The following is an 18743-nucleotide window of genomic DNA, read 5'->3' on the forward strand; positions in this document are numbered from 1 at the left end:
ACAGCTAATCTCGGATCAACAATAATTAAGCATAAAAGAACCAAGATTAAAAGCAAAGGAAATTTTTTTTTTTTCGAATGAATAGTGCCGCGCTCGATCGCACGAACTCGTGCGATCGAGCGCACTCAAAAACGCAAGGTTTCTGCCCAGAAAACAATAGAACATAAATTAAGGCTAACCAACTCCAATCAAGCTATTCAATACTTCAAAACATAAACATGCATTACGACTCAATTCCTCCAATTAGTACAAGAAATTTTGGAGTTCAACAACTGCTCAAAAGTAGAAAACATGCAACAACGACATAACGACGAAGTTCGATAACTAAACATGTTCTAACATAACTAGGTTGACATGCTGGAATCGAATTCTAAACCGAGTCCCACGACTAACTCTCCCTCTTGTTGCTAACCAGGCCGTCGCTGACTTGATCCTGCCCCACCTGTTGCCAAATACACATACAAACAAAGCAACAGCCGGATAAACCGGTGAGAAAACATTCACAGTAAAAGCAACATAACAAGAAATATATAAACAACATGCTATCAAGACAACATATTCAAGTCAAAGCTAATGATATGCATGTCTTTAAAACCAGGATATCAATTCTGATAAACAAGGGAGTGCTGCTCTGTTTTTGGGATCTCGAGGATGAGATCACGCAACGACTCATCGACTCTCCCAATCGAGGTGGTGCCACGTATCCCAATCCTCTAAACTTTGGTGCGACTATGAGGAGTATGCTGACACTAGGTGAACTTCTACAACCTAGGCCACTCACAACATAGCCCCCAAACGTCTAAACAAAAAGGGCCATTCTGCCCGCTGAAATCAAAGTTGGCTCAAGATGAATGCATGACAAAACATAAAACATAAGCCACATAACGAACTCAATCAAGCAACAAAATACAAGTTCCACAAGCTAAAACAAGTATTGATGCAATATGTGATTTTAAGGGAAAACTCGAGAACCAGCTGTCCCGAGTATGCTATCCCGCTAACGATGACTGCTTTTACCTTTAAATGCAGCAGTTCCAACTTCGGATAAGCTACAACATAACATTGTATCAAAGACTATACAATCTAAACAACTACGGTTCAAGGTAAATCTCTTTACCGTTCTTCGTCCAATCTCTTGACGATCAAATGCTGTTAACACCGGCTTGACAAACTCCAAACGAATCTGTACGGAGACAATAGATGATCAACAACAACGATCAAACTCACAAACCAAGTTCAACAACTCAAAAACGGTTCGAAATTCCAAAACTCAAACCGGCGGCATAACGGCTAAAACTGAACAAACCGGAAACGCAGACAGCAGTTCAATATCGATATCAACCCAAATCAATGTTAATACAACAATAACAAGGCAATTCCAACAAATCTCAAAATCTCATTTTCGAAAATGGCTTCCAAAAATCATAACAATTCCGAACGTCGCTCTATTTCAAAATCGACAGATAATAAACGATCATAACTCAGTCAAGAACAACATACTCGAATCTCAAACTATTCTAACAACATCCAAAAACTAGAATGTATCTGATCGTAGAAAAACTTACGATATAACGGATCTCTCGCTGCAGTGATCGTTAATCTACCTTCAGAAATAATTTCTAACGGCCGGATCGAGCTCGGACTGAAATCTGGAAGTTAGAAAACTCAATGGGGCGTCTTCAATGGAGGAGGCGAGCTTGGGGAAGGAGATGGAGTGAATGATAGGTCAAGACAAGGTGTAGATAATATATAAAATCCACTATTTGCATTTTAATCCCTAAAAAATCCAAATTTGCAAAATAGACCCTGATCAAAATCAAGTCGGCTCTTGAACTCTGTAATCTCCGATTAACTCAAATAAACTCATTTAAAATAAAAACGGGGCGTTACATAACTTTTGGTGATAACAAAACAATACATCGTTGTTTTAGATCGGCCGCCGCTTACATGTATAACAGGTGTTCAAGAGAAGTCTACCGTCTTCAACATATCAGCTGACCAAGAGATATCAACTGGAATAAGCAGTATCAGCTGATCAAAGCATGTCAACCGCTACTTGTCAACCGAGCAAAGCATATCTACCGGCTAAGATATCTACTTAACTCCGAATATGTTAAGATATATACCACATTCAGGAGTCACAGATTCCCAGTTCTCGAAGAGTTGACAAGATAACTTAAATGCAAAGGACGAAGAATTTAAGAAGCCATTTGATAAAGTGAGAAAACCATAAATAGCATTTAATGTGAAGACACATTGAATAGACAATTAAAGGAGCTTCTAGTACAAGATATTCAGAAGATATTATCACAGTTCACATATCAAAGATTGATATCTGACATCATAGACGTTTTCTACCGTTGACAGAATAAAAAGACGTTGGAGAAAAGTGATATATATATCAGAGCTTCTCTACAAGGAATATATAGTCACGCTTACAAAGATTTGTATACTTGAGCTCTTGAAACTATCGCTAAAAAGCTTATCCGATCTTCGAAGAGATATTTTCAAGGGTTACTCAAATCCAGCTGTTGTTTAAAGAACACCATCTGCTACAAGGATTTGAAATTCTAAGCTTTCAAGCAGCTTAAATATTCTACATCATCAACTAAAAAAAAGTTTGATAAGAGCTTTGAATCTTATCATTGTGAATCTAGGAGTTCCATCTTGGGCATTAGATAAGTCCTAACTTGGATCGGGTGTATTGCAAGATATTGTAATAACCAAAGTCTTCTAGTGTATCCTTCCCGTGAGGAAGAATGGGTGACGTAGGAGATTGAGCTCCGAACATCCAGAAACATATCTGTGCTTATTTATGCCACTGCATTACACTATTCCATCATTATCATCTAGCATATTAAGAGCTGTTTCTGCACTATTATAAGTAGCTCTTATACATCTAGAAAGCTAACAAAAAATCGGTTGAGTGAACTAATATTTGCTCAATCATATTGCATTAGAATTAAATATTATCATAAGTGTGTATTCACCCCCCTCTACACACGTATTCGATCCCCAACAATAGTTGTCCTAATTTTTTTTTACTATTAAACCCATTTTATGGTTATTCTTATTATTATTTAAACATATCATTATATTGTGTATATTTTTAGCATTTAATAATTAAAATAACATTGCATATATAATTCATACTCTAATTACTAATATAATTGATCTAACATTTCATTCACAATCAAAAAAATATCGTTGTATATATTATTCATATTTTAATTAATATATATATATATATAATTGATCTAATATTGCATGCACAAGATAAAAAACGTTTTTTTCTGATTTCAATTTTCACTCAATTGCAACTTTTGGGTTACATATGTTGCCTTTCATTTAACTTTCAATTAATAAATAATCAATTTCATTTTTTAATTGTTAATCAAATCAATATAGTATATTAGCAAGTCATAAATGTATAAACTACGTTCATATGTATTTTTTCCTTTTATATCTCAAGTCTCAACTAATATCTCACTTTTACATTTATATTCCTAACTTTTTTTCAATCGGTACAAACTCTAGAATAAATATGGAAAATTGTTATTTTACAATGTGAAAATTTTCCTTTTTATTCAAAATTTGAAAATTTTTCTTTTGGTAGAAAAATTCCATTTTCCATGGTTCCTGAATTTGAAAATATTTAATTTAGTCAATAAAAACCGAGTTATAATATTAAGTTGATATCTATACAAAAATATTAAGGTTTCAAAAATATATATTTTTAATTATAACTTTTTCTAAATTACTATTGGAAGTTTTAACTTTTTGTTTTTATCTTTTCAAAATTGATTTCTTTACAAAAAAAATTTACTTCTATTTTATTTATTTAATTAAATGAAAACAAATCCCACCCAAAAACCTGAAATGGAGGAAATTTATTTTAGACTCATTATACAATAAATTTTTTATTAATTTATTCTAATCAACCCACTAGTAATATTACGTTGATATAATTATTAAATTTGTATAATTATTATTTAAAATTCTGTTCTTCTTCGTATCTATACAAAAATATCAAGGTTTCAACAATAACGAGTACTCTTGACCACCCAATCATGGAAGATCATACATTTATTTTCAAGATGGATAAAGAATTTAGTAAAAAGAAGAAACACCCCTTTGTTTTGTGGCGGAAGGCTTGCAAATACCATGTCAAAAAATCCTCGAAACTAAAACGTCTAAAGAAAAAATGACACCAAAGAAGGAAAAAAAAGATTCACCAAAATCTACAAATGAGAAAAAAGATGAGCAAATATCGGAACAACCAGCACATAAAATCATTGATATCAAAGATGACAAAAAACTGGCTGCATTTACTCAAAGAAGAAGAAGTTGGGATACCCTACCAAAATATCAAATTATCGGGATATATTATCGAAATTTTTTCGATATACAGAAATTTTTCGGTATATCGAATTTTTTTCGATATTTTTACGGTATCAATATGAATTTTTTCTATACCAAAATTTTGGAATTTTGATATTGATACCGGTATAAATTTTTTTCATACTGAAATTTTTCATATGGTATACCGAAAACCCACCCCTAAACATAATTAAAAAAAAGAATGAATCGGATGTCAAAGTGGTTAGGATGAAAAAAAGAAAAACTTTGAATATTTATGTTGTTTATCATCCGTAATATGATGTGAACGTTCTAATTTGATTGATAAATATTTTATTATAATGATTAATTTTATTTAATTTTCCATTTTCGTTAGTTTTACTTCATATATGTTTCCACGTGCAATGCACGTGTCTATAGCTAGTATATATACGCTTGTAGATTTGTCTCATACAAAAAATACGAAACTCACCCATCTATGTACGAAAATATATTAGCTTTGAAATTATAAAAATTATCCCATCTGTCACTTCATTGTACATACAACAACATAAGTCAAAGTAAAATCATATATTAATTAAATTTTGCTTAAAATCAAGTGAACGCCATGTTGAGGCTTAAGAATCATAACCGTGTGAGGCGCATGCTTATAAGACGGTGAGACCTTGAAGGAGAAGCGTCGTAGAATCATGGTGAGTGCCAACTTTACTTGTAGCATTGCAAACGTTTGTCCAACACAAGTTCGAGGTCCCCAGCCAAATGGGAAGTATATGCCCTGGCCTTTCTGTGCTATGGACACACCTTCGCTGAATCTATCTGGCTTGAACTCCATTGCGTCCTCGCCCCAGATTTCGCAACTGTGATGTAACATAATCGTTGGTAGTAAAACATGAACCCCTTTTGGCAAACTCAGTGTCCCCAATTTGGTGTCCTCTGTTATTCTTCGAATAAGAGCGACGGTTGGTGGATATAGCCTCAAAACCTCGTACAAAATCATAGTCACCTGTGCAAGGATTTCATTGAATACATATATATATATATATATATATATATATATATACTTAATTATAATGCATGCAAGTTATAATAATTGTTGAATAACTCACGTAGTTAATTTACTTACGATTTTCAGATGATTCAAGCCATCAAAGTCTGGTACTAGTCGACTCCCAAAAACTTGCAAGATCTCATCTCTGGCCTTTTTCTGCCATTCTGGATGTAAACTCAACAAAAAAAATGTCCAAACAAGCAACACAGACGTGGTCTCGTGCCCAGCAGTGTAAAACAACTTGCACTCTGCAACGACATCGTCTATGTTCATACCATAACTTCTGTCACCATTCAACAACATCTCTTGGTGATTCGATTCCAACAATAGTCCTAACAAGTCGTCGTTACATGCTTCCCCGGCCTTCATTGCATTAACCCTTCCATCGATCAAACCCTTTATTAATGATTGAACTTTTCTATCTATTTCCTTCATTCTCTTGTTCCTTTTGGTTGGCACAAATCTGCACATAATTAAACACTAAAAAATGATGCATGCAAGAGAACAAAAATTCTTTTCATTTTTTTATAATATGTCGCAATATTAATTACCTCCATCCTAGAATATATATCGACTGTGCTGCCTTGACAGTAAGCTCAATTTGCTCCCTTTGAAGTTCAAATACTCTTTTCCCTTCTTCATAGCTGCTACCAAATGCAGTTCTGGATAAGAAATCCCTCGACAAGTTTTGTAGATAAGGCCACACGTCGAGCTCACATGACCGCTCACGGCTCTCCCATTTCCCCATCATTTCTTCACAACACGAAATGAGAGCAGGAACCATCATCTGCACCAGCACCATGTTGAAATAATGTGTATTTTAAATTTGTGAAAAACTCTAAGAGTCATGATAGTTTGAGAGACAAGTTCTAGATGGTCAATCAAGATTTAGGTAGTGTTTTGAGAACTTCTAGAAAATACTTCTCAGTTTTTTTTCACAAGATTTCATAAAATTTCAAAATTTTGTGAAAAAAAAGCTGAGAAGTGCTTCCTAGAAGCTCTCCCAAACGCTACCTTACTTAGTATTTTGAGTCTAGAATTAAAATGCATAGAGAATTGATAATCTCTTGTTTTTTAGAGGAGAGAATTGATTTTCTCTTTGTATAAATATGATTGTAATCTAAAATATTAATTCAAAAAATCAATAAAATAACCACATAAAATATTATAGGAAAAGCTCTCTTCCGCTGTGCCCTTAAAATTTGGTATCAAGAGCTCTAATTTTCTTGATAAAATCCTTTTCTTCCACCCATATTTCTATAATCTCATTGGCCATTATCACAATAAATTTTTAAGTACACGAAGATAGATTGAAATGGCTGGAAATTTTCCAATCACAATGTTCAAATATTCTTCGACGGATGTACCCATATTTGAAATAGAGCATTATGATTATTGGAGCACTGAAATGATGGATTTCTTCATCTTAGAATATTTATGAGATATCATTGAAAATGAATATCCAGAACCACCTACTAAAGATGGTGAATGTTGGAGTGTGCTTCTATCAGCTTGATCTGGGAAAGAAAAGAGAAAGGATCATATTGAAGAGCAGTGGTCAGATGAGCTTAGTGTCAGATCAGTTACTGAGGTTAGATCGAAGTCTATGGGCAGATGAGTTCTTCAGGCAGATCGGTTGCTCGAATACTGAGACTTGGTCAGAATTCAGATTGATTGTCCATAAAGCTGGAATGAAGCTTGAAGGCAGATCAAAATATGAGGGCAGATCAGATTGATGTTAGAGAGCTTATCGGGTTTGGGCCTTGTTGACTTAATGAATGGGCCAAGAAACTTACCAACTTAAAGCCCAAGAATAAAATTCGGTTACTTCTCTATATATACAGATCAAAGCTGCAATAACAGAATAAGGAACATAAATAACTGCACACACATAATTTATAACCGTCAAGAAACAATTCGGAAAGGAAAAAGAAGAAGAGAAATCAGAGAGAGAACTTAGGCGCATATTATGACGTGAGAATTCAAAGAGTAGAGAGATTTGAATTGAGTCTGTATCTAGCGTTAGAGTTTGATCTGATTTGGTTTGTAAACAGCCTTGGTTTGAGCTGTATTTTTTCTTCTTGTTCGTGATTAATAGAAGTGGTAGTGTTTCTCTCCCGTGGAGTAGGCTCGGATCATCGGCCAAACCACGTAAATACTTGCGTTGTTTAAATTGCTTTCGCGTGAGTTTGGTGATTGATCTATGTTTTGGGTTTTTTTTATCGAATTTTTGGGTTTATGTTCTTGTTGTTGTGTGTGAAGATTTCTGGAAAATATCGAAATTGTTCTATTGATCCTAACAAGTGTAGTCTGTGGGAAACAAATAAAATATGGTGGGATCAATAAAATTTGATATTGAAAAGTTTACTGCAAGAACGATTTCTTGCTCTGGAGAATCAAGATGCGAGAAATCTTGGTACATCAAGGTTTTGTGGAATCCCTCATGAAGAAGGAGGAGATGTCCGTCGATATCAAGAACAAGGATGAATTGCTCGACAAAGCACACAGTGCGATAATTATCTATTTGGGTGATAGACCACTCCGAGAGGTTGCGAGAGAGGAATCTGCAGTGTCTGTGTGGCTCAAGCTTGAGAACTTGTATATGATGAAATCCCTGGCAAACCATCTGTACATGAAACATAGGTTGCATTCTTTGGATGACAATAATCTTTAGGACCAGATCGAGGAATTCACCAAGATATTGGATGACTTAGAGAACATAAAAGTAAATCTTGAGGAAGAAGATCATGATTTAATACTTCTGAATGCGCTTCCTAAAGCCTATGAGAACTTTGGATGCAATGGAAGAGAACAGATGATAACATTGGAAGAAGTTATGTTTGCTATTCAATCCAAAAAACTTCAAATAAAGTCAAACACAAAATCTGAATCATATGAGGAGGGTCTTATGGTAAGGGGCAGAAGTGAGAAAAGGATATCCAATGGGAAACATAGGCCAAAATCCAGATTGAAGAGTCAAGAAAGATACTAGAATAGAAATTCGGGGAATCCGAGTTGCTTTACATGTCATAAATTTGGGAATCTTAGGAGAGATTGTTCGGAAAGGAAAGGGAAACAACAAGACAAACCCAAAGATGATGGTACTCTGGCCATAACTTCAGATGGATATGACTCAACATAAGTATTGATGGTTTGTTCAGGTGAAATAAACCACGAATGGATATTGTATCCAGGGTACTCCTTTCACATGTGTCCTTTAAGTTCTTGGTTTGAGAAGTTGGAAGAATCTGAACAGGGCATGGTACTGTTAAGAAACAATCAATCATGCAGGATAAAGGGCTTTGGGAATGTGAGAATAGGAATGCATGATGGGATTGATAGAGTACTCAATAATGTGAGGTATGTGCCCGAGTTAAAGAGAAACTTGATATCATTGAGTACACTTGATGATCAGGGATACTCATTTAAATCAAGAGCTGGAAATCTCTCGGTAAATAAAGGATCTCTGGGTATAATGAATGTTGTCAAAAGGAACCTCCTATATGTACTACAAGGTGAGACAATCACGGAAAGTACAACAAGTATTCATGAATAGCAAGACAAAACCAAGCTATGGAATCTGAGGCTTGGACATGTAAGTGAGAAATTATTACATGAGCTGTCAAAGCAAGTTCTGTTGGGTGGAGACAAGATCGAATCACTGGAGTTGTGTGATAGTTGTGTTCTAGGGAAATCAAAAAAAAAGTATCATTCTGTTAAGCTGGGCAAACAATTGAGAAACCATTTACCTACATTCATTCAGGTATATGGGGTCCTTCTCGGACGGAAACTCATGGTGGAGGTGGTACTTTATGTCTTTCATAGATGATTACTCAAGGAGAGTATGAATATTAATCTTAAAGACTAAGGATGAAGCTTATGACAAATTCAGAGAATGGATGCTGGCAATTGAGAACAAAAGTGATCGAAGAGTTAAGCACCTGAGAACAGATAATGGGCTGGAATACTTATGAGATAAGTTCGTTAAGCTATGTAAGGAGAAAGACATTACCAGACACATAATAGTGGCACGAACACCACAACAGAACGACCTAGCAGAAATAATGAATAGAACTCTTCTAGAAAGGGTCAGAAGTATGTTGATAAATGCTTCCCTTTTTAAGTCATTATTGGGAGAAAAACTTTCTACTGCTTGCTATTTGGTCAATAGGTGACCATCCGGTACAATTGGTTTCAAAACTCCAATGGAAAGGTGGAGTGGGACACCTGCAGATTATTCAAAGTTGAGAGTATCAGATGTCTTGCATATGCTCATCTGAAACAGGACAAGTTGAAAGCAATGACATTGAGATGCATATTCATTGGGTATCTTGAAGGTGTCAAAGGATATAATGTTTGAAACCTGGAGTCAAGAGGTCCAAAGTATTTCAAAACTAGAGATGCAAAGTTTGATTTGACCAAACTGGGATATAAAATGAATATGGATGGAAAGGACAGTGAGATCAGTGAGAACCTCAAATTACCATTTGAGGTGGAGTCTACTTTGCCAGATAATGGTTTAGAAGAGGTGCAAGATGAGAATATGACATCAATTGATCCAAAAGAGGATTTGAGTACTTATAATCTTGCTAGAGACAGAACCAGAATGAAGATCAAAGTTCCAAAGAGGTTTGGCAAAGCTGATCTGGCTTGTTATGCAATTACAGTAGCTGAGGAGGTGGAGTACTCAGAACCAAATTCATATACTGAAGCTGGCAAGTAAACACAAAGACAAGTGGATTTAAGCTATGAATGAAGAGATGAACTCACTGGAAAAGAATCAAACATGGATACTAGTGGACAGAACAAATCATCAGAAAACTTTGAGATGCAAGTGGATCTAGGGATGGCAACGGGGCGGGTCTGGGGCGGGTTTGGCTAAACCCGGGACCTGCCCCGCCCCGCGAACCCGGCGGGTCCAATCCGGGTAAGACCCGTTGGACCCGCCATAAATTAAATAATTTTAAATTTGTTAAAATAAAAAAATAAAAAGTTTAAAAATTAACAAATATCATTAAATTTAATTTCAAATATTGATTTATAATATTTAAGACAAAAAAAAATTATTCTCACAAGTTTAAATTTATTAACTTGTAATTAATTAATATTTATTAGCTAAAAACATTATAATGATTTATTTTTATATTAAACATATCATAATAAAATAAATTCATTTCAATCCAATAATATTTCACATTCAAATTATGGATAAAATATTAATTATTTAGTATAATAATATAATTATATATTATTAATATTACATATATATTTTATATTTATATATATACATGAATATTTTAATTTTATATATATATATATATATATATATATATATATATAATACTTTGGCGGGGAGGGTTTGGCCAAACCCGAGACCCACCTCGGACCCACTTGTGGACCCGCTTAGGCGGGTCTAGACCCGCCCCGTCGGGGCGGGTTTGATGCGGGGGCGGGTTTAGACCCGCCCCATTGCCATCCCTAAATGGATCTATAAACAGAAAGAAGTAACTCTTGGTACAGAACATATCAAGTATAAAGCCAGATTAGTTGCAAAGGGTTTTGGTCAGGTAGAAAGGGATATATTTTAATGAAGTCTATTCTCCAGCGGTCAAACATTGTTCTATCCGGATTATGTTAGCATTGGTGAATCAGCTCGATTTGGAGCCTGAGCAGCTGGATGTGAAAATTGCTTTCCTACACGGTAACCTTGAAGAAACCATCTATATGGAACATCCTAAGGGCTTCATACATCAGAAAACACGGAATAAGGTATGCTTATTGAGAAAAATCCTTATATGGGCTTAAGCAGAGAGGCAATGGAAGAGGAGGTTTGATGAGTTCATGATTGGTATTGGTTTTTTGAGAAGCCAATATGACAGATGTGTCTATCTAAAGAAGGATGAACAACAGGTTATCTTGTACCTACTGATTTACGTTGATGATATTTTGATAGCAAGTAAAAGTAGGGCAGAGATATCATCCTTGCAACAATATCTCAACTCAGAGTTTGAGATGAAAGAATTAGGAGAATCAAGAAGAATCCTGGGCATGAATGAGAAACATGAAAAGGCAGAAGATTCATTTGAATCAGAAGAACTATTTGAGGAAGGTAGTTCTGAAGTTTAATATGAATCAAGCGAAGCCTGTTCTGATCTCTCTGAGATAGCATTTAAAGCTATCAGCTAGTCAGTCACCTGAAAGTGAAGAGGACAAGATGAATATGGATTGTATTCCAAATGATAGTGGATTTGGGAGTCTCATATATGGAATGGTATATAGTAGGCCTGATTTGGCACATGAAATCAGTGTTGTGTCAAGGTTTATGGCTAATCCAGATACATATCATTGGGAAGCTCTTAAATGGATTCTTAGATATCTCATAAACACTACTGGGCTTGGGTTGAAGTTTGAGAAACAACAAAATGGAATTGATCCGGTGGTTGGATATGTGGATTCAGATTTTGCTGGGAACCTAGACACGAGAAAGTCATTAACTGGATATGTGTTCATCTTTTATGGAGCAACGATTACTTGGAAGTCTAATCTATAGTCAGTGGTTGCCCTTTTTACCACTGAAGCAAAATTTATAGCTGTTACCGAGGCCATAAAAGAAGGATTGTGGCTAAAAGGGACGATAGTAGAGCTTGGTGTGAAGCAAGAGAAAGTTGTAGTACAGTTTGACAACCAAAGTGCAATACACTTGACAAAAACCAAGTCTATATTGAAAGATCAAAACACATAGATGTGAAGATGCATTTCGTCAGAGATGTGATTGAAAAATGAGATGTGATCCTTGAGAAGATAACATCAGATGAAAATCCTGCAGATGCTATGATGAAGTCACTACCGAATTCTAAGTTCAAGAATTGTTTGGACTTAGTCAATGTGATGATTAAAAATTAGCCTAATGAGGCTAGATTGGAGAGCAGCAGTCAACCTGAAAGAATCAAGGTTGAGATTGTTGGAGTGTGCTTCTATCAGCTTGATCTGGGAAAGAAAAGAGAAGGGATAAATTCAAAGAACAGTGGTCAGATAAGCTTAGTGTTAGATAATTTCATGGTCAGATCAATTACTGAGGTCAGATCAAATTCTATGGGCAGATAAGTTCTTCAGGCAGATCGATTGCTCGAATACTGGGACTTGGTGATCAAAAGTCAGATTTATTGTCCGTAATGCTGGAATGAAGATCGAAGGAAGATCAAAATATGAGAGCATATCATATTGATGTTAGAGAGCTTATCGAGTTTGGGCCATGTTGGTCTTGTAGAAGGGATATATTTTAATGAAGTCTATTCTCCAGCGGTCAAACATTGTTCCATCCAGATTATGTTAGCATTGGTGAATCAGCTCGATTTGGAGCTTGAGCAGCTGGATGTGAAAACTGCTTTCCTACACGGTGACCTTGAAGAAACCATCTATATGGAACAACCTAAGGGCTTCATACATCAGAAAACACAAAATAAGGTATGCTTATTGAGAAAAATCCTTATATGGGCTTAAGCAGAGCCCGAGGCAATGGAAGAGGAGGTTTGATGAGTTCATGATTGGTATTGGTTTTTTGAGAAGCCAATATGATAGATGTGTCTATCTAAAGAAGGATGAAGAACAGGTTATCTTGTACCTACTGATTTACGTTGATGATATTTTGATAGCAAGTAAAAGTAGGGCAGAGATATCATCTTTGAAACAATATCTCAACTCAGAGTTTGAGATGAAAGAATTAGGAGAATCAAGAAGAATCCTGGGCATGGACATAATGAGAAACATGAAAAGGCAGAAGATTCATTTGAATCAGAAGACCTATTTGAGGAAGGTAGTTCTGAAGTTTAATATGAATCAAACGAAGCCTGTTCTGATCTCTCTGAGATAGCATTTGAAGCTATCAGCTAGTGAGTCACCTGAAAGTGAAGAGGACAAGATGAATATGGATTGTATTCCATATGATAGTGGATTTGGCAGTCTCATATATGGAATGGTATGTAGTATGCCTGATTTGGCACATGAAATCAGTGTTGTGTCAAGGTTTATGGCTAATCCAGATACATATCATTGGGAAGCTCTTAAATGAATTCTTAGATATCTCATAAACACTACTGGGCTTGGGTTGAAGTTTGAGAAACAACAAAATGGATTTGATCCAGTGGTTGGATATGTGGATTCAGATTTTGTTGGAAACCTAGACACGAGAAAGTCATTAACTGGATATGTGTTCATCTTTTATGGCACAACGATTACTTGGAAGTCTAATCTACAGTCAGTGGTTGCCCTTTTTACCACTGAAGCAGAATTTATAGTTGTTACCGAAGCCATAAAAGAAGGATTATGGCTAAAAGGGATGATAGTAGAGCTTGGTGTGAAGCAAGAGAAAGTTGTAGTACAGTGTGACAACCAAAGTGCGATATACTTGACAAAAACCAAGTATCTTGAAAGATCGAAATACATAGATGTGAAGATGCATTTTGTCAGAGATGTGATTGAAAAATGAGATGTGATCCTTGAGAAGATAACATCAGATGAAAATCCTGCAGATGTTATGATGAAGTTACTACCGAATTCTAAGTTCAAGAATTTTTTGGACTTAGTCAATGCGATGATTGAAAATTAGCCTTAGGAGGCTAGATTGGAGAGCAGCAGTCAACCTGAAAGAATCAAGGTTGAGATTGTTGGAGTGTGCTTCTATCAGCTTGATCTGGGAAAGAAAAGAGAAGGGATAAATTCAAAGAACAGTGGTCAGATGAGCTTAGTGTCAGATAATTTCATGGTCAGATCAACTACTGAGGTCAGATCAAATTCTATGGGCAGATAAGTTCTTCAGGCAGATCGATTGCTCGAATACTGGGACTTGGTGATCAGAAGTCAGATTTATTGTCCGTAATGCTGGAATGAAGCTCGAAGGAAGATCAAAATATGAGAGCATATCATATTGATGTTAGAGAGCTTATCGAGTTTGGGCCATGTTGACTTAAAGAATGGGCCAAAAAACTTACCGACAAGAAACAATTTGGAAAGGAAGAAGAATAAGAGAAATCAGAGAGAGAACTGAGGCGCAGATTGTGACGTAAGAATTCAAAGAGTAGAGAGATTTGAATTGGGTCTGTATCTAGCGTTAGAGTTTGATCTGATTTTGTTTGTAAATATCCCTGGTTTGAGCTGGATTTTTTATTTTTCTTCGTGATTAATAAAAGTGGTAGTGTACGTTGCTCTCTCGTGGAGTAGGCTCGGATCACCGGCCGAATCACGTAAATACTTGTGTTGTTTAAATTGCTTTTGTGTGAGTTTGGTGATTGATCAGTGTGTTTGGTTTTTAATTTGATTTCTGGGATTGTGTTCTTGTTGCTCTGTGTGTGTGTGTGTGTGTGTGAAGATTTATGGAAAATATCGAATTTGTTCTATTGATCCTAACAGTGAAATTGGAGTGCAGATCAACAAAAGTAACACAAAGCAGATCAGAAGAAGGATGCTACTGCACTTCGGTATTTGAAGCCAGGGGTTATAAATCTATCTACCCTAGAATATTCAACAAAAGAAAAACAAAAGAAGCATGGGAAGTTTTGCAACAATAATTTCATGGAAATGATAAAATTGTGATTATCAACAATCTCTATGGAGAGATTGCGATAATCTCTCGATGGAAAAAGGTGAAAATATCAAAGGTTTTTTCTCGAGAGTTGCAGAAATTGTGAATAATATTCAAAGCCTTGGAGATAATATTCAAGACAAGCAAGTAGTTGAGAAAATATTGTGATGTTTATCACCAAAGTTCGATCATTGTGTCGCTGCAATCGAAGAATTGAAGGATCTTTCCAAATTGCATGTCGACGTTTGAATTGATGAGCTCTCTTAAAGCATATGAAGAAAGAATTAATCGATCTTCAAATCAATCTTTGAAGTAGGAATTCCAAACCAAAATTAATTTTTCAGGAAAAAACATGTTTCCAAAAGAGAAATCAAAATGATCAGCGAAATTGGGAAATAAAAGATCCAGAAAAAGAAGAGCAACGACAAAAGTATGGCAAGCGATATTGCATCATATGCGATGCAACGACTCACAATTCAAGGGATTGTCGGTTAAATGCACAAAATGTCGCATCCCAAATTATTTTCAACGTGAATGTTAACATCAAAAGACGAAAAAAAAGGAGCAAGCAAATGACTCAAAGGATGAATCCAAAGACTTGTTTTTTTACAGATGTATGAAGGGCGCAGAAAATGAATCTGATGATGTATGATATATCGACAATGGTTGTAGTAACCACATGACAAACAATCTCAAAAGTTTTGTGGAGATCGACAAAATTTTTCCACTGAAGTAAAACTTTGTGATGGAAATATGCAAAAAGTTGAAGGAAAAAGTTGAAGGAAAAATTAATGTCAAAGTTTGCACCAAACAAGGTACCAAAAAGCTTATTGTTCTTTATGTGCCTAATCTTGCACAAAATTTGCTAAGTGTCGGGCAGCTTATACGCAAAGGTTATTCAGTTCATTATTTTGATGATAATGCATGTATGTTGTTGACAAGAAAAAGAATTTGAGTGTTGCCGAATTCAAATGAGCGAAAATAAAGTTTTTTGTCTCATTATGCTGGTTGAGGATAAATATTCTCCAAAATCTGAAAATTCAAGTGAAGCATCTTTTACTCATGGTCTTGAGCCACAATCAAATCCCAAAGGAGATGGATCATTCAATAAAGAAGTTGATCCAGAATCACAAGTAAAAAAAAGTCTCGTTCTTTGGAAAATATTTTTGACACTAACAGTGTTGTCTAGTTCTCGTGTGAGCCTCAATATTTTGAAAAAAGAAGGGCTGCTGCAAATTTGGTTCAAGCAACGAAAACAAGAATTCTTGTTAAGAAAAAAAAGAAAGAAAAGAAAGAACACATTTCAATTGAAAAGGATTTATAAGGCAAAGAATGAAGATGATGTGCCAGTCAAAAGGAAGAAAGATCCTGAAGCTCTAATGGAATATACTCCAAGTGGAAAAGTTCAAGAAATTAAAGCAGCAACAGAAAATTACAAATTAAGGGGAGTGTTGAAATAATTTGTATTTTAAATTAGTGAAACACTCTAAGGTCATATCAATCAAGGATTTATTAGGCATCCAATTCCCTTTCGAAGCACGCGCTTAACACGTTGTTTGCCAGGGTTTCCCCGACCCTTAGGATTGAATAACTCATGTACAAGTGTCGTTCACATTGAACCTTTCCCCTTTTCGGCCTTCAAAGTTATGATCATTTGAATATTTGCTACTACCACCAAGATCTGCACTGACGACCGCTCGCGCCCAAGGTTTTGCGGCGACGGTTGTGCCCTCCTACTCATCAGGACCTGGTCCTTGCCCCGATATATGGTCGGGTAGTATCTTGAGCAGGGACGGAACTATATGGGGGGCTAGGCTGGGCTTCAGCCCAGTCTAGCCCAGCCCATATAGTTAGTGTATATATATATATATTTATTTATTTATTTATTGAGTTAATTATATATATTAATTATTATTTGCAATTGATTGGATTTTTTAATTTATTGATATATATGAGTTTTATTTAAGTTATTTAGGCTTCTATATTTTGTGTTTATATAGACCATTTTATGGAACATTCAATATATTGAACATTATATGCTATTGAGTACAAAATAACATCATAAGTTCAAAGTAAATCTATAATTATGTACATTATCACATTTAAAAAAACAATACTTTATAAAATATAAAACAATTATTCAACTTATTTTAAAGAGAAATTTTTTTGATTCATTAACCCATCAAATTTTCAAATTTTTTTATAAAATATAATTTAATTATTGAAATACATTCACTGTTAAATATAGAAAATATTTATAAGAATATTGATATATTAAAATTTTGTGTCATTACTAGCATGATTGATATTCAATTTTTTTTAAAATCATAAACAAGTTGAAAGATATATGAATAATAAAATATTAACATAAATCTAATATGTATATTGACCCTATGAGTTTTATTCATATTTTTTTCTTGTAAAATTAGCCCCCCCTACCGCAAAATCCTGGTTACGTCCCTGATCTTGAGTCTAGAATTAAAATGAATTGAGAATTGATATTCTCTTTGTATAAATATGATTCCAACCAGGGATGGAGCCATAAAATTAATTATTGTTATTTTCAAAACATCAGTAAAAACTAAATAATAACAGTAAAAGTTAAAAAGGGGGCATATTTCTTAATGAAACAAATTAAGGTAACTAGAAGAGGATCAGAGGGATTGAGAGGGGGAGTTAATTGCACCCACTAGCACCATTTGGCTCCGTCTCTGATTTCAGTCTTGCATGCAAGCTAGGTCGGATATATAATTAATTAAGGTAAAAGAAAAAATATAACCTTTAATTTGTCTAGATGGAAAGCAGGGTTGATGATTTTCCTGTGCTTGGCCCATTTATCTGTCTCATAGGTGAGTAAACCTTGAGCAAGCAGTTTGGTGAGTGGATTCGGGAATTGCGGCTTTTGGTACACATGATGCTTGATCATCACCTCTTTCATGAGTTCGGGGTCGGTAAGGATAACTGTAAGGATTGGACCAAGCCAGAAGAATGAATTTTTTCCTGCATGCATGCGGTGTCATGATCAGAATTTATCACACGTACGTTTAATTAACATATGCTCAAAGACGTACATTAATATTATATTTATTTATGATCACATTTTGCCAAAAATCAATTAATACCATATTTCTTGGTGGTTGCATTGAAAAAGGAGATGACCCTTGTCTTGATGTCATCATGGAGGTTGATGGGCTTGGATTTGGCTTCTTGAATCATCTTCGACGATTCTATCAAGTCTCCATAGAGGAATCGATACGAGTTCCCTTTGAAACCTTGTTGTCTCAGCAATTTCTCCAGCCGTTTAGGCCTAATCAGAGCTATGTTCACCACTTTCCATGCGTAGAATAGCAGCAACAAAGCACAACTAACACAAAGTACAGCGTACAGATCAGTCGCCATTAATGTTGTTTCTCAACTGCGATATCGGAACTTGGACGTACGTTCGCTAGCTAGCTCTCCTTTTTTATTAATGGTTATTGATACTTGATTTAATAGAATATTAATAGATTGCGAAATAATTGGTTTGTTTTGATTGAGTTTAATTTATTAATCGAGTCTCAGTAGTTTCGTTTAATCGATTATTTAATTTGTATATAGTTGTTGTTGGGTTGGTTCCAATGAGTTGGAGATAATCATAACTAATAGGTTAAATCAAAATCGAGTTTAAGTTATCTTAATTTTCTATATTATAATACATAAAAATAATTATAATAATAATTCCGGGTTTACGATGTAAGTATAAGTAAATTCATCTTGTCT

The 18743-nt window shown here is 35.0% G+C and overlaps 1 protein-coding gene across 1 annotated transcript; it reads right to left on the reverse strand.

Annotated features, from left to right (window-relative positions):
• Positions 1–4936: 4936 nt before the first annotated feature.
• Positions 4937–18383, reverse strand: LOC140889991 (cytochrome P450 72A397-like). Its single transcript, XM_073297737.1, has 5 exons — positions 18107–18383; positions 17764–17984; positions 5959–6194; positions 5483–5870; positions 4937–5362 (listed from the first exon to the last, which is right to left on the reverse strand). Exons 1-5 carry the CDS (start codon positions 18381–18383, stop codon positions 4937–4939), a joined length of 1548 nt encoding a protein of 515 aa, XP_073153838.1.
• Between the last annotated feature and the right edge of the window lie 360 nt (positions 18384–18743).

The sequence above is a fragment of the Henckelia pumila genome, chromosome 3, assembly GCF_033568475.1.
Source record: "Henckelia pumila isolate YLH828 chromosome 3, ASM3356847v2, whole genome shotgun sequence".
Taxonomy (NCBI): Eukaryota; Viridiplantae; Streptophyta; class Magnoliopsida; order Lamiales; family Gesneriaceae; genus Henckelia; species Henckelia pumila.